Source organism: Ceratosolen solmsi, unplaced genomic scaffold (genome assembly GCF_000503995.2).
Source record: "Ceratosolen solmsi marchali unplaced genomic scaffold, CerSol_1.0 scaffold31, whole genome shotgun sequence".
Classification (NCBI taxonomy): Eukaryota; Metazoa; Arthropoda; class Insecta; order Hymenoptera; family Agaonidae; genus Ceratosolen; species Ceratosolen solmsi.
The window spans coordinates 2,415,342-2,438,682 of NW_011948432.1; the positions used below are offsets into that span (position 1 = coordinate 2,415,342).

At 37.7% G+C, this 23,341-nt stretch overlaps 1 protein-coding gene across 2 annotated transcripts; it reads left to right on the forward strand.

Annotated features, from left to right (window-relative positions):
• The first annotated feature begins 9,768 nt into the window (after positions 1 to 9,768).
• On the forward strand, positions 9,769 to 13,908 carry LOC105364307 (uncharacterized). 2 transcript variants are annotated; one of them, XM_011502204.1, is made up of 5 exons: positions 9,769 to 10,036; positions 11,287 to 11,745; positions 13,409 to 13,533; positions 13,614 to 13,743; positions 13,830 to 13,908. In XM_011502204.1, exons 1-5 carry the CDS (start codon positions 9,829 to 9,831, stop codon positions 13,874 to 13,876), a joined length of 969 nt encoding a protein of 322 aa, XP_011500506.1. In that variant the 5' UTR covers positions 9,769 to 9,828; the 3' UTR covers positions 13,877 to 13,908. The 2 variants fall into 2 exon arrangements, with proteins under 2 accessions (XP_011500506.1, XP_011500507.1); XM_011502205.1 differs by having other exon boundaries at positions 9,771 to 10,036; positions 13,632 to 13,743.
• The last annotated feature ends 9,433 nt before the right edge of the window (positions 13,909 to 23,341 follow it).

A 23,341-nucleotide genomic window follows, 5' to 3' on the forward strand; every position in this document is an offset into this window, starting at 1 on the left:
TTCACCAAACTCGCTTTCCAATCTAGAAAGGCGGACTTCCTGACAGACAGTCTAGTTCCGCACGCCCAGTGGATAAACACGACGCACACTCAGAGAGCCCGTGCGCGCGTGTGCGCGATGTCGAGAGAGAGAGAGAGAGAGAGAGAGAGAGAAGCAGAGAGAGGCAGAGAGGCAAAGAGGCTTTATTCTCAGGTGAGGTGCTTTCTCCTCTTAGCAATACCGTGTGTCGAGGCTCCCGATCGGCTTCCAGCGTCCATCGCTCGCTCATGTTCGTCCATCCCGGTACGACTCGTCCTCCTCCTCCTCCTCGTCGGCGTCGCAGCGGGTGCTCAGTCCCAACTGGCAATTTCCAGTCGCAGACTCGCGGCCGAGTCGTGGACGACGAGTCGAACGCGCGCCGCATCGGCTACTACTGGGGCCGCACCTCGCGGACCCGCTCGAAGGCCCGACTCTCTTCCGGCGCACAGCTCACGCACGCCCGGGTGATCCGACCGTCCTTGGGTTCGGCGAGAGACGCCGCGCGGCGCTCTAGTCGGCCGGGGCGCCATGTTGCATTCCCGAAGTCGATCGGCCCGTGGAGGGAGTACGTCGGCATTGCTCGCGACCTGGTGTCTCCCCGATGGGCCCACGCGGCTCTGTCGCCGACACCCAACGCCGATGCACATCGGGTAGAGGGATTCGGCCCTTTTTTACATCAGCGCCGGTCCAGGGTCACCGCCCGGGAGAAGGGCGACCGAGCGCGAAATTGAGAAACGGGCTTTGAGTGGTTTGGCTCCTTATGTTATCCGCGTGTCGCGTGTCGCGTGTCCTTCGATACTTAAAGGAGCGACGACGCCAGGTGAATAGGATTAGACTCCCAGTATACTAGAAACTCCTACCTCCGACTCTTATGTGACGAAAACGCTTGACTTTACTCGTCACATCGTCGCCGAGGAGGGGAGTACACTCGCTTCATTGCCGATTCACTGTACTTCGCTTCTAAACCAAAAGACCTCTTATTCTTAATCAGAGGTTAAATTTGGCTTTTAAGATTAAATGTAATTTAATCGGCCCTTCCGTCCATTACTAATCTACGAGCTTATAGTCGTTAAGATAAGAGAGAGAGAGAGAGAGAGAGAGAGAGAGAGAGAGAGAGAGAGAGAAAATAGCTTATTTAAGACGCCGAAAAATGATGAGTTGCGCGGCAATTTATCATAATTATTTGTTGGTAAGAGGCGAGGATACCGTAGCTGAATATTTCATAATCCATAAATGAAACTTGGACTTTTGTCATAAATAATTATTAATCGTTGACTGCGAGTGAATAACGAGCAATTAATGGTATTTTCAAATCAACCATATAAAGATTTTTTTAATTATGATAATAATAATAATAATAATAATAAATAATAAATAATAACACGTGATGATGTTTTACTTGGAAAATTGGTGATTTTGCGGTTTTTCTTTAAGATTGCAAAATTCATTTGCCAATAGACAATTAACGTATTATACTGCTTACGATGAAGTTTTAAGAAATAATTATAACATAACCTTATAACAGTAATTATAACAGCTTATAAGAACTCGTCCGTATTATGTAACAAACATCAATTTGTAATACTTTACTTCTACTAACGAATCATAATAGTAAAAAAATGTAATGAAATGTTTCCAGCTTCCTTGTTATTATAAAGTCATTCGTCAATCTGTACATCAGCATTTTATGAAAGTGTGATATAAATTTCGGCGGAACCTAAAGGATCGGAAAATACAGGTTAATGAGAAAATAATTGCTCTGTTAAAATTTCGCTGTACGATCGATGTTAAAAACCATATGTATATCGAAGGCAATTATAAATATCGTAATGTTAAATAATTGTAATTATAAAGCATGATATATTTATAAAACGGCTCTCATTCTACTGACACCACTCGTGACCTCTCATTTCTTCTCGTACATTAACTGTTTTGTATTCTTCCGCACCAGCCGCCCCGCCCCCCCCCTCCTCCTCCCACCAAATGCCAATTAACTAACGTTCGCTCAAACTATATCTGCTCGCCTCTCTCTCTCTCTCTCTCTCTCACTCTCTCTCTCTCTCTCTCTCTCTCTGTCGATGGTCATTAATATTTATAGTTGAGAAGCAATTTATTAAATAAAATGAAGGATTCCAGTAATTTGTACATTAAATAACTTTCCCATTAAAATCGATGTATTGATAAAATGTAATTTTATTTTAAAATTTGTTGTAAAATTGCCATCGTCAGCCAACGATGTTCGATTTATGCTCTCCAAGCTATCACGAAACTCATCTTTTAATTTTATGAAATAGACGCTAGAATAATACAGCCCCCGCACTAAGAATTACGAATACCTCAACTTAACGGACCCGAGCAACATATCTGCTCCCCCCCGCTCTCACTCTCTTTCTCTCTCTTCTCCTCTCCCAACCCAGCCCACCGATAGCCAAGTTTTCCAGCGCTCAGCTTTCCTCCTCTTCGATACCCAGGACACGTATTTTTCATTTCTTTCGGGCTGCTTTGTGCATGGGTTCGTGGAGACGGAATAGTAGCCGGATGGTCGGGGGAGGGGGGGGGGAAGCTGAAATGGAAGCCAACATCGATTTGACTCGCGCACAAGTGCGTCCCGTTAGAGTGCAAGGGACACCACCGATGGCAATCGGACGTAACGTTGGAGTTACGTGTCTATGCGAGATGTGGCATGGAGCCGCGAGATGGAGCTCGGCTCCATCCTGGCCCTTGCGCGCCACTCTCCTCCCTCTTGGCCAACAACTTCTTCCGGCCAGCACCATTGTCCTCCTACCCTTTTCCCTCCATCCACTTGGCTTCGTCGCTGCAGCTTCAACGAGCGGACGACTTTACGTAATGGAGGAAAAGCGATAGATCGTGGGCAAGGCACCGCGACTACACTTTGATTTTTCAAACGTGCGTCGCCGGACTATTTTCATCCTCATTCAATTGACATACATTATATATATATATATATATATATATATAATACACATATATAGCTGCCTCTCCCCTATGTATACAAGTCACATAGACGTAGAAGCTTGACCTACGCGCCCTTTACACAAAAGCATAAATCGATGCTAATGAACCGGGTAAATTAAGTTTCGAGAGCTGCAATTAAAAGACGAACCTGTTTCACGCGCCTCTATCATCGTGACAAAATATTTTAAAGCAAATAACAACTGCAAGATACATTCTCGCTTGCTTTGCCTACTTGCAAGTTTTGCATCTCGACCATGTAAAAAAATCTTCATTTATAAAATTTAATGTCTGTGTGATATGAGATTTTAAGAGTATTAATAATCATATAAGATATAAGCCTGTCGATTAGCATTTTTGCATTTTTATATCAATGGCCGATTGTTTATGCAATTGTAATTCAATATTTGTAATCATTAGGCTATCGCATAAACACTCCTTCACTCCTTAAAAATACATACGTTGTAAATTATAATAGAAAGACATTTACAAGGAAGTAATTAATACATTTTTCTTATATCTGCTTATTTGTTGTAAAAGAAAAAAAGAAGATAACGAAGGGGAAAAAAATGGCAGTTGAGATTAACTTAATGTTTATTAGCATAGAAAAGCACTTTATTAAATATATGCGTAAATATTGCATATTCATCTTTTGTATAATAATGTGACACATTAATTAAATCAATGCTGTGTAAAAAAGAATACGTACTGTTAATAAAACAAAAACATAACTTATGCAAGTTCATTCACGTCCTTCTTAAAATAAAATTAAGAAAATACTTCCATAAAAATCATAAAAATAATAATTATTATAATTGTGTTTCGTGAACGTTAGCAAGTTTCTCAAGTCGGTATGACAAAGAAGAAAAAAGCGAATATAAGCTGATGTGCATTTGGTCAGTTTGGAAATATTATCAGATATATGACGCTTACTCGTGTTAATTGTAAAAATTAATTACAAGTTCATTTTCGCAATATACTCATGAAATTCTATCTTAGCAGTTATAAAAGCTATCGGTTTTGCTATTGTTGAAATCCTATGCATTTTGCGCAAATGAATCGTTAACTCTAATTTCATATGCAACTTTTAATGATCAAGTTTAGCATCCGCGGTTTGCTTTCTTTAATCCATTTGTACGAAAAATCAATAGGCATCGCTCGATATATCCTATTCACTTTGGTATTTTCAATCTTCACGATTAAGTAAACATGATTATTTATCTATGCAGAATATGTGAAGTATCAGTTATATTTAATTTAAATAAATAACGAATGCTGAATATATGTAACTTATGGGCTTATTTATGAACGCCAAAATTATAATATTTTACAGGTTTAAAATTTTAAAGCCTTCGCTCGAATATTTTTTTAATAGAATATTTGTTCGTATTAGAGGCACATAATGAAGCAATGAAATATGAAAATTGTATTTTATATATTTTAATCTCTAAATATGTTAGTTGATAAATTCTTATGGATATGAAATATTTCATATTTAATCCGGCCAATTAATAAATTACTTATGTAAGATTTTAATTTAGTTTAGGCTCTAAATAATCAAGCTAAATTGGTATTTATCTAACCGAGTTATATACACTGTTAAATCACTCCCTTTTCAAAGATTTTATACTTTTTTGATTATTGAATAATGTATTTGTTTCCATAAATTGACAGCTTCATCTACAAAAATTTTATTATTAATTTAAATATGTGATAGTTACGATGAATTCTAGAGTAAAGAAGAATTTTGTAATTTAATGAAATTTGATGGCCACATGATAAAATTAAACCAAAATTATTGTAACATTTTTTAATATTAATTACATTTAATAATAATTTTGTAAAGTTGAGCATCTTATAGTACCATTGAAACGTATATATCTGCATATTTTTTTTTTTTATATCAGAGATACTTTAATTAGTACTGAATTCTTTCTTTCTTTTTGTTTTTTTTCACCCATATTTAAACCATATAAAAGTAATTTTACGCCGACAAATAATACTTGGCACAATCTAGAATGCAATTATTGCTGGTATATTTTCAATTTTACTGGGAATTGTGAGGATTGATAAAAAAAAAAGTTTTTTCCTTTCATTTATTCATATAACATTTAACAAAGCAACCGATCGTAAAAAGTTGTTTAATAAGTGGTGCAAAAAATGAATATTTATTATAAATTTGCAAATTTTCTTAGAGAATTCCTAATGATAAATCACTTCTACGAAAATGAGTTGTGTGTAAAAATAAGTGATAAATAGGTTCAAGGTACCGTTGATAAAAATTTTTTAGTGCACGGATTTTCAATGCTATACTGCACTTGCAATAAAACTTCAACTTTCGAATACAACTAATATTTCAATATTAAAGAGTATTAAATAACAAAACAAAAAACAAAAACAAAAAAAAAACAACGGTTCTTACTACTTATTGACAATTTTACTAATTACTACAATTTTATTAGAATAAACGCTCGAAACCGACAATACTGAGTATGAAAATCGGTAAATTCCTGCTTTACAAATAATACATAAATCGCTAAAATAATAACAAGAGCTAACGTTACAGTAAGAACCAAGTAAAAAAAGAAAGCCCAATGACCACATTGTATTATATAGTAGTGCGTCTCATACGTAAAATCAAACGTACGCGAAAACGCGTATAACTGATGTTTCATTGTGTCATAAATTGCATCTTTCAAAATTAATTACGCTGAGCAATAATTTATAACTTTTACGCGAGTATAGAGAATGGATGGGTGGGGTGAGGAAGAGTAAGCTGACGAGCAGCCAATCATCCGTGCACGCACGCGTGCGCGCACACGCATCAGCTATGTTAAATATGCCTAGGCTGACTTCCTCATCCGAACGTAAATAGCAGTCGATCAGCCAATTGTTTGCAATAGATAGGTTATTAAAACACCTGATGTACGACGAGATGTCGAAGTGTTTACGTCATATTGTACGAGAAATACAAAAGAGTGGCATTTGGTAAACGTGCGTGCGCGCACACAGCCGTAAGCACCGCGGACCGGGACCTCGAGGCCATAACTGTGAGTGCGACTCTTGAGCATCGGGGCTTGGGTGTGAGCGATTTTTATAATTGCGCGTATCGAGCACAATTGCGTTTATGCGGGATACCCGTCACCGCTCTCGATTACCAGGCACATTTGTTCCGTGCGTTTTTTAGGTCGTTGGTTCGCGCGCTAATCCCTCCCTTTCCCTAAACCACCCACTTGACTCTGACACGTGCATCCCACACCCCTGTAGTTAATTAGACGATAAACCCAGGAGAACGAGGAGATTATTCGGCTCGTGCGATATTTCCTAAGTTGAGGCTTAATCGTCCACCCGAACCACCGCCCATTTCTTTTTCCATTGTCTATGTGGGTCAAGAAAAAATGTCAATATGCAACATCATCGTCGTAAAAGATGGCAGATAGTGCGACGTTACGGTCACTTGTCGCCTGGAATCTTCACCTTAAGTATACATACTTCTTAGTTCCTCGCGTTGACTGGCCGACGAAAACAACCTTTACAAGGTGCCTTAAACATTTTCACGCTGGTGTAATGTGCGCAACGTGAAAGCACGCAACATATGAAGCGCGCGTCATGCGCACTCTGAACATTTATCCAAAAAGACTGTTTGCCGCCGCTGTCGAATGACTCCAAAATGTCTATGCTTATGTAAGATGGCGTATTGTACGAAGTGACCAGACGCGAAATAAATGCTGGAAGGTCGAGACACCGAGAGTTGATAAAGCTTCTGATAATGTAAAATTACTATACATACGCTTTACGAAACTCATTTTTAATTTTTACCTTATTATCCTTTTCTCTTTACATTAATACGGCATGAAGCATATAAATACCCTCATTTTTTATCTAGTGTAAACTATAAAATGGTTACCACTATTCGCATTTAATAAGATAATAAGTTAAAAATTGCCAAATCCAAGTGGCATTGAAGAAAGTTTTCTATTTTTATTAATTTTGAGTATAGACGTACGTATTTTAAGAGAAAAAAAAAATGCATCGAATCTTATTGATAGTCAATTTCTCTACACACACATTTAATATCGCAAATAACTGTATACGAAAATATCGGTCGTATTGCTATATGAATTTTAAACTTTTTGCACTACTTCGTGCGAGTGGCTATAATTTGCTCTAAGAATATCGCGTATAATTAATGTTAATCCAAAAAATACATTAAGTTATTGTTACAATAAAGCGTGCGTGCACTCATCATGTATGTGTGTTTACGTGTATGCCCACGAGGGTAAATTCTATTCTACGATATTGACAAAGTGATTCATTTTATGATTTCAATTTGTACGAACGGTGAGTATTATTTTATTATTAGTCGCTCAATAATTCTTATAAATAAGCAGTTAGTTCATTACTATTAATTGGTTAATCATTCGTGTGTTAGAAATGTAATTTATATAAACTTAAACATTTTATTTACAAAAAAAATTTTAAATAATTTATATTAATAATATTATTTACTATTAATGTTATCTCTGAAACGAGATAGACAATTATATTTACCGTAATTGATAATATACTTATAAGTATAATTATACGGTTAATATTTAATCTAATAAAAATAATGTTTTTTCTCAATTTTATAATAAATCGAAATTCCAGAATTTATTTAGAATTTTTAAGCATTCTAAGTGAATAATCATTGTTGAAATTGTAATTATTTATGATATATATATCTTATTATTTAACAACGAGGGTATGTGGCCAAATTAACAATTATGCAAAGAAGCTTTTATGAATATTATATTAAGTAAATATAAAATAAGAGACGATAGTTATTAGCTTTTGGCACTTTATTCAAAGTCGAAGGAAAATCGTTTTTAATGAATACTCCTCAATATATAATATACTAAGCATTAAAAATAATCATATGCATGGATTTGGATATGCGCGCGCGCGCGCGCGCGCGTGTGTGTGTGTGTATGCGTGTATGCACGCAACACAAATGTAAGGCGTACGTTTATTTAATCGTTTATTTTACGTGAAAATCGGCACAGTGGATAGTAATTTTGTATATTATATAGCATAGACGATGCTGCATTTTGTTATGTAAAACATATTTTCTATATTTTTGTACAATGAATAAAGCAAGTTTTAACGTTCATTTCAATGTGTTTAGCGAAAAATTTATTACAATTCTCATCGTTAATTTCCCATGTCCATAATCCGTTCGTTAACGTCACGAACAATATAAAATGATACTATTATCATACATCGTTGAAAAATCAGCAACATAGAACATTCCTTACATTCTCACACTTCACAGCTGATTGTTTGTTATTAGTAATAATGCATTAATTATCCTTGTGGATATTTCTCGCCAGCAATAATCCAAAGTAATTTTCACATAATGTTAAACTAATGTTTGAAATGTTTAATATCGTGTATTTTCCTTCCATAAGTCTCCTCGCGGAATAGAGAAAAAAAAATAAAGAAGGAAAATAAGCATATTTCTCCGGAATTATCTTGTATCCTTGTACCGCCAGAGTCATAATATATGGAGCAAGTTGGCTGAATATGTGTGCATTATAAACCGTAAATACGCTTTCATGCGTTGTCATGCAATCTGACCCTCGGATAAACCATACTTTTCCACCCAACAACAATTAACTTCAAACTAATTTCACAAAAGTATGTATCGTTGTGATATCATTGGTTAGACAGTGTATGCTAGCGTATGGCAAATTCTCTGTGTAAACATTAATGTTATCTAAGGTGGTAATCAAGTGCTAATATTTCAGAAAAATTCATGCTTGAAAAGACGTAATTTTTAAATTACGCAAGCAATTGCTGCTCTTAAACCATTAAACTTACTTATCAGATTCGAATAATAAAATTGTCTCGAGCTTTTCTTCATCTTTCTTTAATCTTCCATAAACGTAAATGCAACTGTACGACTAAATTATATTACTAGAATGCACTCGATAAACACGATAATGTTAATCTTTTTACACTACTAAACAGTTCCTTAAACTCAGGTATTTTCCTTTACGTCATATAGAGAAGATAACATAAATTTATTTTTCTTTCGCAACGATACTAAATCTAAACTAGCCCGATTCTCATACAAAGCAATTACATCGAAATTTAATATATTCCTTTCCGTCGATATATAATATAACGATGGAAATTGATAATGCTCTCATATTCCTTCCATGGCTTTTAAATTTACAATTTGCCTTATTCGATTACCGTCCAATAATGCTGTACTAACGAAGCTCGTTAGCTCGGCTTAAAATGTTACGGTACATCACCGAAAATGACCATCGCAGTGTGAGAGTGTGTCGTAGGTGGGAAAAGGAAGAGGTCCGTAAGAGCGAAAGCAAGCGATAAAAGTAGGACTTGCATAATCCACGAAGACCACGTACCTCGCGGTACGGGAGTGGAAAGTCATGGGAGGAGGCGTCGGTGGCGTCGATGGCGATAAGCAGAGCAAATTTGCTCGAGAAGCGCTCGTCGGCCCCTCGTGAATATATGCGCACGTTGAACAAACACTAGGGGGGCTTGGGGTTGTGCGGAGGGGCGGGGGGGGAGGGGGCACCGGGTAAATAGTCTTGTCATGGTCGTCGTCGTTGTCGTCGTCGTAGTCGTTGTCGTCGTAGTCGTTGTCGTCGTCGTCGTCGTCGTCGTCGTCGTCGTCGTCGTCGTCATCGTCATCGTCGTCGTCGTCATCTTAGTCCGCGTCGTCGTTGTCGACGTCCATCTCGCGTGAAAAAACGCCGGCGGTCGCGTACCCGGCCAGAGATATAAAACGACGCGCGAGCCGCCGGGCGCAAGCACTGAAGCGCCATGAAAGCGAGCCTCAGCCTCGCGCTACTGTTAGTCGCTGTCCTGGGCACGGCAGCCAGCCACCGGCATCCCGAGCTCCGGACCAACGAAATCGACCATGAGATCGAGAGCGAGCCCAAACTGCTGGTCGACTGTCAGCACAGCGACTATCGCGCCTACATCAAGTGCCTGAAGCGCGAGAAGAGGCAGCACCACGGCTCGGGTTTTGGTACGATGAAAAGCTTCGTCCTTGCGCCCCGTCGCATCCCCAAGGAATTCGCGCGCTGATCTATAAATGGCGACTTGCGTAAAGCGCTTGGCGAGGTCGAGCCGACGTGGAAATTGACACGAGCGCGCCTTTGGGCCGATAGTTCTGAATCATTAAAGGCCGCTGATTGGGGAAAGTAAGTGACTCGCGAGCGACTTATAGCAACGAGCTTCATGAATTTTGAATTTTTCAAGCTCTGAGATATTTGAGCTTTTCGCGATTCCGACCTTTATCGCGCTCGAAGCACATAGTAGGCGGCAATTTTCGCCGCCCAATTACTACGGTAGCTTTCACTTTTCCACGGGTAGCGCACTTTCGTACTGTCGTTGTAATTACTTTATTTCAAAATTTACTCTGCTATTATTTGCTCTTCAAATATTTTAGAAAGTTTTTAAGGTCACATTCGGAACCCCGAAGAAGGATTATTGGATCACGTACGGCCGAATAATTGTATATTCTGCAAATGATGGATTTATGAAAATAGATTTTGCGCCACAAAGCCTTCCGAGATTAATGCCTCGTTCGTTATAATGATTTTAAAATAGAAAATTTGCCTCCTGCACAATGCGTCGGCTTATGTATTGTTTACATAAAGCGTTGTTTACATGAATCGAGAAGGCTCGACAGATCCTAAACTGCAGACGTATCCGTGCGCGCTGAGGCAATTTTGCCAATATTCGTGAATTATTTGCATAAAAATAAAATAGAAATTTCGTTGGATTTTCATATTGTGTTTCGGGATAGTTGTCGCGCTACCTGATATCGCGCCGGTAGCGCGCCTAATGGAGATTGTAATTTTCGTAACGAAGATAATGGTCTTGCCAACTCGACATCCAACACGGCCAATGTGCTGCAAGATTCAAGAAAAGAAAATATTAAATCGAATGTGCAGGAAACGGTAATGTACTATTGACCTTCGACAATTAATTATATTGCAATGCGCACTACCTTAGTTGCTTAGCGTGTATTATCGTAGCTGTGATATCGTAGCGTTAAAAGTGACGATATAAAATTGATTATGGCTCGGTGTAACTGTACCACTCGGGCGTAGGTCGATAATAAAAATGCGAATCCTCGGGGCCAGACGCCTGGTGGGCCATACGGATAAATCGCATTAAATGCACAGTTACTCGCTCGACCCGCATATAGCACAAACAGAAAGAAAGAAAGAAAAGAGTGATGAAAAAGCCTACAAAACGATTTGAACTCAGGTAACACGCGAGTCTGCCTGGACGAGTGCTTCGAGCAGAATTGCACCAACGCCACGTGTCTACGCGAATGCCACTCGCACTGCAGGAAACGCCTTGTCGAGACCTACTCCAAGACCGTGGAGACGTCCTTCGATTGCGCGAATGGCGAGTGCGCGGAGACTCGTGGTTCCAACTCACCCAACATCACCACCATCGTCAACATCACCAATCTCGTGCCCAATGCCACGAGCTGCGCGGATGCTGAGCTCAACTGCCACAAGCACTGCAACCAGGGCGATGGCAAATGCGGCGCTAATGACGAGAGCAAATGCTCGCACGGGGATACTAAGTGCGGCCGAGATGACGGAGATAGGAGCGAGGAGAAGCGGAAACCCGAGGCCTTGCCGAAAATCGACATCAACAACGTCATCAATAATCAGTTCGGCCCGGGATTTTACCCGGGCGCTGATTGCGCCTGTCGTAAGTATCCGTTTCCGGGTATCGCACTGGACTGGACTGGACTGGACTGGACTGGGCTTTAGTTCCGTGACGGCACCGTCGTGGAAACACTCTTATCCCAGAAATTCACTAATGCTCGCAAAGTTTTTCGACGAAGCTGCGCTCAAGCAGCCCAATACGTAATTGCGACGGCGATGATATTCTTCTCGGGGTCGGGCATAATATCCGATTTGGGCCCACATAAAAATATCGTATTTAGAACCTGTAATGTCGGATAAGATGCCTACTTGCCGACGCAAAGAATTTCTTTTCGGGATTAACGTTACGTAGTAATCGAGTTCAAGGGGCTCAAAGAGGAGACGTATCCTCGGCACCCAATGTTCACCCGACGTGCGGAGAATAGACGAGTTTATTTCTTGAGGGTATGAGACGCGTCGATGAGATACTCGACATTCGTACGACAAAGCCACATTCGAATATTAAAACGAAAAATCAAATATTTACAATTTCCTTTTAAAAGCACTGCCCGTGTATTCGTATTAATAGCTGGGATATTTTTAATCGAGTAATCAATCACATACAATATTTCCACTTCATAATTCCTATTAATTAATTCTAAATTCTCGTTTTAATAAGAAATTAGATTCATGCTTATGCAATAATAAAAACTCATTAACAAAAAAGGTTTAATACTATCGGTTATAATTAAACAAAAATTATTATCTAATATTATACGAGCACAATTAATTTACAAGCTACTTCAAAGCTTGTTTATTATAGATATTTTTAAAAGTACTTATCATGCGTATGTGTGTGTGTGTGTGTGTGCGCGCGCGTGTATGTATATACGTATATCTAATTTATTTAAGAGTAATATAAAAAAAATGGTCTGATCGATAACAAATGCTATATTATCCAAGTGTTTTATTTTAAAATTAATTATCGATAAAAAATTAATTATTGATTTAAAATAAATTATTAATTATTGGAATATATTATTTAAAAATGTATTTTATTCATAGTTTTTTTTTTTTTTTTATGTAATTAACAAACTTTCCATATGCCTGGGGAAACATTTAAGTGCTCAATTATTAAAATTATATGTTCCTAAGCAATTAATTTAATGAAAATAACATGGTCATATGCAATAAAATGAAAATTAAAAAGTAAATTAAATGAACGGAGGCCAAACTGGAAATGTTATAATTAAATATCTTGATGCTCATAATTCATCAAAACAGTTATTACAGATCGTAATAACGAGCTGAAATCGATGAGAGTAGTTGCCAATGTGAATATGAAAAACCAATTCACGTTGCATCGTTTATTTTCTAATCATTGGTTTACCTGACCGATGAGTTATGAATTTACATTAGATAATGTTGCACAAACACCATTTATCACATTTGATTAAATATAAAACGATAACAATCTGAAAGAAATATTTATGAATTTCCTTAGATCGTTGTACTTTGCTTATTTCTTCCTTTTTTTTTTCTTCTATTATTCATTCTTCTATTATTGTTTTCTCTTCGATTTATCGTTCTTTTTTTTCTGTCTTGATTTTGAAAACAATTCCCCCGATTATGAAAGAGAGGCAGCAAAAAAAAAAACCATTTGCTATACCCTTGCCCACAAGCTCATACAGTTACAAATCAAATATTTAATGAAAATAACAATATAGCCGGTTGCAATTGCTATGCGTACAATCCTTGGCAATCATCGCCTCAAATTACAATTGGCATCGGAGGTGGACCGATCGGAGGCTGTATATATCCAATGCCATGGCCGTGCTTCCAAAGATTCCCGGTTCGTTTGATTTTTCTTTTTGTCTTGTTCTCTTTAAAATCGATACAGTCATTGCACGCTTTACTTAAAGTTAACGCCAGAATAATCTAAACTTACAGACACCAGCCATCGACTGCGCAGTTTGCAACAATCCTTTCTTGCGCTATCGATGCGATCCCTCCTGCGCTCAGGATCCTCGAAGAAATTACACTCAGTCAACAATGGGACCGCGTAAGAATTATTTGCTTATATACTGCGATTTTTCCAACCTTCTCCTATTCCCGCCCCTATATCTCTATTAATTCTTTACTTTTCAGCCTTGACGTCGACTCCCTCGTACAAATGGATGAAAAAACAGCAATGAGGCGCAAGTTATCCGAAAAGAATTATCCATTATACAAATTTATAAAATTCCGACTCTTTCACAGACTGATCAACCTTTTGTATAATATTTTTGTACAATAAAAATCGAATTATGCTTAACTAGTCTTTCTCATATCAATCAATTTCATAATAATAACAAAATAAACCAAAATGATTTCCTATTAATCCTGCAAGCTTCAGTACACGGGAGTCATTGTCAAATAATCCTATAGACGCTAAAATAATATTATTTGGTTTAATAACAAGCAAAATAATTTAAAGCATACAGCTGCCAAACAATGCTTTTTATGTCAATATGCCGTAACAATCCGACCGACGTATCCTCGATTGAATTTTGTCCCAGCAACGTCGATAATCTCGACCATTATCTCGAGATCTGTAATTTCGGGGTGAATGACGATGAGAGCTGCGTTGGGTGGGCGGCGGGAGGGAGGAGGGAAAAAGGAGTGTGACGTAAAGACGCCCGCGTTCGGAGATTGCTTGTGTAACGGTGACTCGGAGCCGTTGCCACCGGCGGCGCACGTGAGATGCTCGGGTGGCGTATCATCAGGGGCGCGATGCCAGATCGGGAAGGCCCGTCGCACCTGGCGGCACGTGGCTGCCGGCCAACGCACCTGTCGCAACACCTGTCAATTTCTCATCTCGCACCAATACGGGGGTGCGAACCGAGGCCTAACGTTATTTAGCATAAATTCGTTATCGCACGGGACATCATCGTAAGCGGCGCCGTCAGCCTGAGCTTAACGAGGCCGATGATGAGCCATGACTAACGCGCGAAAGTCTGGGAGATTGTCGCGCACCCTGGTACTGCTACTCGAGCGAGCTTCCGAACAATGACCATTATACGACGGAGGAAGGGTTGATCGCGCTATGATGGAATACGTCTTGTCGCTGGGATTTTTCCACTCGGGCAGCTTTTGCGACTCGTCGCATAACGGCCGACATTCATTATTTTATTAGCAGTGAGTATCGCGGGGAAGAAATCATTGGCGTGGATTGGAGCGCGAAGCTAGTGTGAGTCTGTGATATTTTCACTTAATCGAATGGTAGGGACAATGGATGGAGCCCCCTCGTCTTTTGACAATTCGGTATTTGCGTAAATTACGTTCGTTTCATTATTGATGCCACTGATTGTATGCAGTGCAAAAATGGACGGGAGTAAGTTTGCCAAAAGCGTACTCTCGTTATTAAAGTCGGGAATAGCCAATCGTTTATATTCTCTGTAATATTGTTATAGTTTATTGGGCAATCAATCAATTGTTATTAGTAAATCCAATTGTTAATGTATAACTGAAATAATGAATTAATAATAATATTATGTATATGGTAGATGTAAGTATGTATGTATGTATGTATATATATATATATATATATATATATATATATATATATTGAAAATATTGATTAGATTCGCTTAGAAAGTGTTGATTAAATGTTTACAGCATTGGCATTAAATGTATTGGATGATTAGAATGTAATGTATATTTTTTAATTGAAAAAATTCGAGTAAATGTAGGGATTATTGATAACGAAATATTTATTATGTGTAAGCATGTCTGAAGATGTAATTAGGTAAAAAGTACAAAGAGAATAAAAATTATTACGTGCAATGCAGGTTCTATGGGAAGGATTACATCAAATGAGTTAGATCAGTTATACATTAATTACATATTATTATATAGTATTAACATTATATATTATTACATATAATATCAATTAAATAATATAATTATATGAATAAATGTAATGTGATAATAGTTATAGAAAAATTGAATTTAATAGCCAGGAGAAATAGCTTAAAAAATATTTAAATAATATTCTGAATTATTAATGACGCGACACTAACAAATATGCTTTATAAATGTATTAGGTTGTTATTAATATGAAATAATATTGTTTCTTAAGTTACACAGCGCATACTTGTATTCGCATATATAATTGTATATTGCATATATAATTGTACCAGGAAAGCGATTTGAAATATTGATACATTATCTTAAGGATTTATGTTTCATGAATTTAAGTTTGCATGGAAATTGACTTAATGGATGCTCTTCAAAAGTCAAATTTTGGATACATTTGTAATATGTCTTACCTCTTCGCCTTTCTCAGAATTGCCAAACACATAAATGCAAGTATATTGAAATCGATTAATATGCTGTAGAATCGTTTGAATGCGAACGAAAAAGTAACAAATTAGAATTCAACTTAATTACTATCCTTTGTATGAAGTTATATATATATATAATAATATATATTTTATAAAAAAAAAATATAAATATTATTGACATATTTTATATTTATATATTACATCTATCTAACTGTTTATTTCTAAGGAATATATATATATATATATATATATATATATATATATAGAGAGAGAGAGAGAGAGAGAGAGAGAGAGAGAGAGTAAATGGAATATTAATTAGCACATTTATATAATATAATACTAATGAATACAAACTACATGATATTTCGGGAAATCTTCATGGAACGGTAAGGGTGAACTGTAATACGTTTATGCCCAGTTTTGCCAGACAAGTTCGTACTTGTTTATGACTTTCCCGTTATGTTCCATGCGCCTGTTATGTAAATCTATATGAAGTTGATATAAAAATAAGAAATATTTTATTTTAAAATAGCTGGTATAAATAGTATTCGTATTTGAAAATTTTGACTAGATGCGCTTTATGCATACACATCGATATCGATCCACGTGACGAAATTTTTACCGATAATTTATAATGTTTTTGCCATCGACGTGTTTTTATAAAATTTTAAAGGAAAATAAAATAAATATATCTTAAGATCAACCTCTCGATTCCCCATTCTCTAATTTGCATGAATATTGCATGAATATTATACGAGTACCTAATATTTAATATTAGGTAAGATATCACCGCGGGTAACATTATCATTTGTGAAAGTCTTCGTAAGAACTTTTGATTTTCATTGAGATGCGAATGAACATGGCTCGTCGATTTAATCGAAATAATATAAAATTACTGTCGCTCAAGCTTTAATTACTTCTCCATACTAGTCGCATAAATTGATAGACTTTGCTCTTTTATCAGTCGATTTTTACGGTGTAACGTGGCGTCGTCGCGGCTGCGAAGATGCTGTCCAATGGCCTCTCGCAGAAATACTCAAGTGCTCAAAGTCTAGGAGGTCGCAATGATAGAAGTCGAGGAGGACGTGCAAGTTAATTAGAATGAAACGACAAAGACCGGGAAAATGACGGGCGCACGCGATGAAAGTACGGGGACGGAGAAAATGCTTTCTCATTAACGAGGGACAGGCGAGCCGAGGGAACCCTCGTAAAAGACAACGAAAAGCTCGTGTAGTCGATTATAATTGCGTCGAGTGTCCGAGCGCGCACTCGTGTTTGTAAATCACTTCTAGGTTTGCAAAAAGAGAAAGAGGAAAGGCACCCACGTGCCGCGCCGTAAATCAAAATCACGCGGATAATGGCGAAAGTGCACGACCGTGGGAATGACGTCGAGGAGATGCGCGAAATTTCAATTATACAACGGATGAACAATCGCGCGCGAAATATCGACGCGCATTTTATTGGCGATACTAGCGGGAATACTCACACTGCCAACGCGCTTTCTAATTTGCTGGCCTTATTGCTGGAAAAAATCTTAAATCTTGTAATTATATACTGGGCTTTGACATCGTTGCGACGTACCTCAATTTTCACTTATCGACCCTTCATATCGAGTATCTTGCTACGATATCGTATTATATAATAGCACATATTATTTCGCTTTAATACAATAAAATTCGAATTTACTTTTATCCCGCCGTTGCATCTTACGTAGATGAAATGTACGAATGCCCGGGTTTCTCGAATAGTACGAATAGACATTGCTTACGTGGTTGTCAGAATGATATTAATCGCGTCTGCAGTTTGATAAAAGACTGCATAATAAGAGAAGCGATAAACTTAATAACGAATAGTGAATTCGCAGCATATTAAAATTGTTTTGCCATTACAAATTGTTTAACTGCTCTTTGTCTCGATATCTTTTAGCGAATGAATAATAGCCGAATAGTATTTACTGCGCGTATTTTTTCGCTAATGGATGCCACTTAACGATTTATCGAAAAACAATCATTTGCTAAATATCCATGTATTTATCCTGCATTAACGTCATTAAAAAAATTAAATGTTTTATCATTATCCGTACATTTTTACAGAACAATTTACTCATCGAGCAATTACAGATTCTATCGGCAGTATATAGAAGAAACATAAGTACAGCATATAAAAATCTTAAACTTAAAATCTCTTCTTAATGGACCTTAATTTAATAGGTTACAATTCTAACCTCCACACTATAATGTTAAAATGTTATAATAATTTTGTTGCCCATTTATTAAAACGTTAACGACCGGCTGCCCATACATTAAGATAAATAATGTTATTATTAACATTTAAACATGTTAGACATTGTTCAGTATTATTACATAAGAAATTTAGTTAGAAATAAGTCGAAAGGCTGTGACGTTTTTTTCTAAATATAATATATCGTATTTATTTTTTAATTAAAAGAATTAATTCGAAAGACATATAATAGCGAAAAATAATTATATAAATAACTGATCGATTTAATTATTATTACGAATGAATTCTTTTTAACGTTTAACGATTAGAAAAATCAGATTATTGAAATATGAAATATGAAAACAGAAATTTTAAAGGGATTTCTTAAAAGGATACATTTAACCAAGTTTTTATTATTGATTGTATTTGAATATTTTAAAATACTTTATTTATTTATTTATTTATTTATTATTATTATTCTTCATTATATATATATATATATATATATATATATATATATATCGTATATGTAGTTTGTATATGTATACCGTATATAACACGTTGAGAGGATTCAATATCAATTATCGAATATAATTGATCGTTGAAAGGAAAAATAACGTTGAGCCAATATGTCTGCAAGATTTGCAAATAATTACATTGAATTAAATCAAAAAGCTATTAGTTGACTTGCGCTACTTGCATACGGATTGTTAAGCCTCCTTAAAATACAACATTTGCTTTATTTAATGCATAAATAAATGTGAGTTACCGTTTGAGCCTATAATTTATACTCTCGTACAAATTTATCAGTCTTCGAGAAATATCTTGACTGCGACGACGAAACAATAAGTTAGTTAATAACGGCTTGAGCGGAAAACGGTTTTCAGCCGATACTCTTGCATTACATAGCTTTCCTCTCCTTCGCCCTATTATTAATCCCACTCAGAAATATAAAAGAACGCAAGGAGGAGCGAACGCACTTCCTTCATTCGACGCGAGTGGATATTGAAACTAACGTGCGTCAACAGTTTATTTACCAAATACGATGGACATTGGCGAATGGCGGCTGGCTAACCCAGCCAACACCTTCCTCCCGCCCCCGTCGTCACCGAGGCCGGAGTATCGTCTGGCGACGCATGGCCGTGCACGCAAGGGTAGTCGTTTGGCGAGAGGCTCGTTTCCCTTTTGGCGCGTCCTCACCGAGGCCCGGTGAAAATCGTAGGGTGCGGGCCGACCCCACGTCCGAGAGCTAATTGCATTACTTACGATAATCGCAGCCGTAGTCCGGTAATCTTCGGTACCGATCGCGCGTCTCCGGGCACGCGCGAGGCTACCCCCGTGGGCGTCACCGGTCACGAAGCCCCCGGGGGCTCAAGACGCCGGGGTCCGAATGTCGCTCGGCACCAAGACGGGAACAGGGCCCGCGTCGGTTGGGCCCGCGAACCCCATTAAATTTTCATGCTCTACTGCGGGCGGGGGGATGTTAGTGGGGGTCCACGCCCTACCCAATTCCAACGCCGTCGCCGCCGTCGCCGCTGTCGTCGCCGCTGTCGTCGCCGTTCGGGGCATGTGTCTTCGCGGAGGTCTGAGGCTCGGCTAGGCCCCGGAGACCAGTGGAGCCAGTGGAGCGCGAGTGGGGTCCGCTGCGTAAGGAAACAGCCGTCGCTTTTAATGGGATCGTGGGGGACAAGACGCAGGGGAAGTCGTTGATCGGTAGTGACGTTCTCCTGAGTTCTCCGTGCTCGAACGGCCCTCGTACGAAGGCGCGACTTTCCTGATTTGGATTTCTCGCTGCGCTCGCCCCGTTCTCAGTCAGATGCATTTGCATTGTACCGACTATTAAGGCGCTCGCCTACTCCCATTTGCTCGTTTCCCCAATGCATAATGTTGATGCCGACGATTAGCGCGTTTTTCGTGTTGACATTGCCATTAATTGCGCTGCTTTATTCCCCAGCTGAGTTTTGTTCGCCATATATCGTTTAATCGAAATCGCTGATAGGATCCCCCAAATTTCGGCATTCAAATCGACTTAGCCTTCTTTTTTTTTTTTTTTTTTAGGTAAAAGGTGCATGCCCGCGCTTTTACCCACACGAGCCAACCACTGCTCGATGCGTATCTTTCTATATTTTACATAATAAAGCGGCTTGGGATTGAGATTTGATATTTAAAATCCGAACTTAGGAAAGATTGCAGTTTTATTAAAACAATAACGCCATGTTTTTATCATTTAAATTTTTATCGAGCTCCATTAACGTTCTAATTTCATTCTAATTTCGATTTTTTTTAATTTTCATGGAATCTATGAGATTTAATAATCGTATGGCTGTTTAATCTTTTCGACAAGCTTACGCAATAATTGTCACATGAAAACGTTTGACAAGATTTTTCGACACCGATAATTCAAATTGACTTTACATCATAAATACAAAATTTTCGACCATTTCTCTCCTATCGTTAATTATGTAAGTTACAGGATAAAAGAATTTTGAAGTTACTGTAAACTTCTATCGCCTTAATCTTAGAAATTCGTGTAAATTTCTCAATATTTATTTATGATTGAAATTTCAATTCAGTCACTTTTCATGAATGCCCGCACAATAATTATCAAGAAACTTGGACGCTTTATTATCGCGCCTTATTATTTGCTCAAAATTAGAAACAAATAATAAATACTAAATTATTATTCAAACGCTCGATTATTATGGCCTCGTGAAAAATATTGTATTTAAGAGTGAAAACTCACAATAAAAAAATTAAAAATTTTCACTGTAGAAACATCGATAAATCTAAGTCACAAATGATATTTTCATATAATTATTAACTTTTAAAATATGCATTTAAAAAATATACAATTACTATAATGATCAACCATATTCGATTAAACATTCTTATTAATAATACTAATAATATTTTTGCACAGGTTTGTAGGTAGGCAAATGATATTGTTGAGAATTTTCTTTATTTTGCATATTTCGATAGTTAGAACATTAATAATGGTAGTAGGAGAGTAGTGGGCCGATCAATGTTGAAGCAAAATATTCTAAAATTTGCGACCGAAACTACACAGGATACGAAATTTTCATTAAAAGTGTAAGAACGAGTGAAAAGCATGATGTGGTTTGTTCATTTTTCAAAGAACTCATTTATAAAAGTCACGGAGTATTAGTATTCGCACTAATTTTACGGCTCGATTTACGTTATAATAACCAACGGATCCCATGGCCTATCCATCGACAATGGAATGGCCAAACTCGAAAAAGTAATCGTGCAGCATGTGATTGTAGGCAAAATTCGTGGCCAACGATAAAAAATTCTGCCTATCCGACAACACAACGAAATGGCCAATCAAAGGATAGAATTTTAGGAGAAGGGACGCGAGGAGCAGTTCAAAGGCAAAACTACACGGCTACGTATAAAGTGAGTTATTACATCATCATCGTCCTTAATTGGGGCACTCGAGACTCTTTGCCTCGGGATGCCAATGTGATAGTGTTTTTATTTGCTCGTTGCGTACGGAGGCGCGAGCGGTGTCCAGTCATCCGTGAAATCATCGCCGACGAATAATTATTGTCTATTGTGGCGTCAAGCCGGGCGAAGGGTCGCTTGCGCCACTCGAAAGTACGTTACGCGAATGCTTTACGGGGAACGTCGAGGAGCTTTATTCATTGCCAGCTTGTCCGCTTCCTCTATTACCTTCTCGAGTTTATTGTACTACTCGACTCCTTCCTCGCATTTTAACTACGCGCTTGAGCACCTCCGTATTGAGGAAATGTCAGCGGTCGCTCGTAATCATCCATGTTCTGTTGGGGGGAAGGGGGGGGGGCGACAAAACACTTGATCTTTCGTGACTTTTATCCCATTGTCCGTCGTGCCATGAACTTTCCTTACGTCATAATATTTTTGGCTCGTTACAGTTTTATGTAGTGGCTATATCGTGAACAATGCTCTTTTACTCGTATTTTGAAACACCGTTTCTCGAGGCAGCCAACTTTCCAATGGAAAATATTCGATTTATTTGCCAAAGAGATTATTAATAATGGATAAAGGCCATGTAATGTATTTGTCGATGTATTTCTTTATTCTATTCCTTCAATCTATTAGTTTTTGTTTCAATTTTCATTGTCGCAGTATCTCCACAAAAATATAATTATTATAATTATCGTATTGATCTATATTAATCCTGACAATTATTATAATAGTAATAATAACGAGGATGCCGCTATTACTTGCTTTACCAATATTTTTAACAAGGTCGTTAAATTACAATAATTTTCCTAATCGTAAGTAGCGCTGTACATCTTACATTATTTTACATTAGAAATTGAATGTTAATTTATAATAATGCAAACGAGTCGTCTAAAAGAAAAAATATCTCAATCCCATTGTTACTTCTCGAATAATATAGTCACATTTTTATTTTCCCATTGACCACGCGTGTTGCAATAATTGTACGGTGGATTGGGATACCAATAAGCAACATCGTGTATTATATTAAAAGTCCCTTCTTCCAACACATTATCCAATAATCGTTTATCCCGTCTATTACTTACATTATTTTACATTACATAATCCCATACATTGGCTATTAAAATAAAATAACTTATGGCCAGACAACATATTGAGAAAATCTCTTTTCAGAGTACATGCAATATTTTATTGGCAAATAAAATTGCAGTTTGACAGGCTAGAATTCTATGAAATCTATAGGTACGGACACGTGCATGTACATCGTCTAGCGTTTACTCAGAAATTCAGGTAAAATTTATCACAGCGTGTATTATTTACTTTTCCGAGGAGTAGCTGTAAAAACTACTTCCGCGCATTTTTCTCGACAATATTCAACGACATATTCAACGACAATGTCCATATTTCATTATGGGAAAGAATTGAAATGGACGGCTCTTTGGATCGGGCGCATTACATAATAATGGGGAGAGGCAATCGACGAGGACTCGCTGGCTTGGAGGATCTTTGCCTCGACTTTAGTCGAAAGTGCTGCACGCCGAAAGCCAAGTTTGCCAAATTTATCACGGTCGCACGGCTGCGGTGGGGTGGTTGGTGGGCCTGTATAGGATACGAGTGGAAATTTGGCTGTTGGTTGTGTGGGTGTGGGTG

Bases quoted from the DNA above. Each gene is read 5' to 3' on its own strand.
- LOC105364307 (XM_011502204.1), top strand. From the start codon at position 9,829: ATGAAAGCGAGCCTCAGCCTCGCGCTACTGTTAGTCGCTGTCCTGGGC. The intron at 11,746-13,408 runs GTAAGTATCCGT...ATAACAATATAG, and splicing joins GGGCGCTGATTGCGCCTGTC to CCGGTTGCAATTGCTATGCG. The intron at 13,744-13,829 runs GTAAGAATTATT...TTTACTTTTCAG, and splicing joins TCAGTCAACAATGGGACCGC to CCTTGACGTCGACTCCCTCG.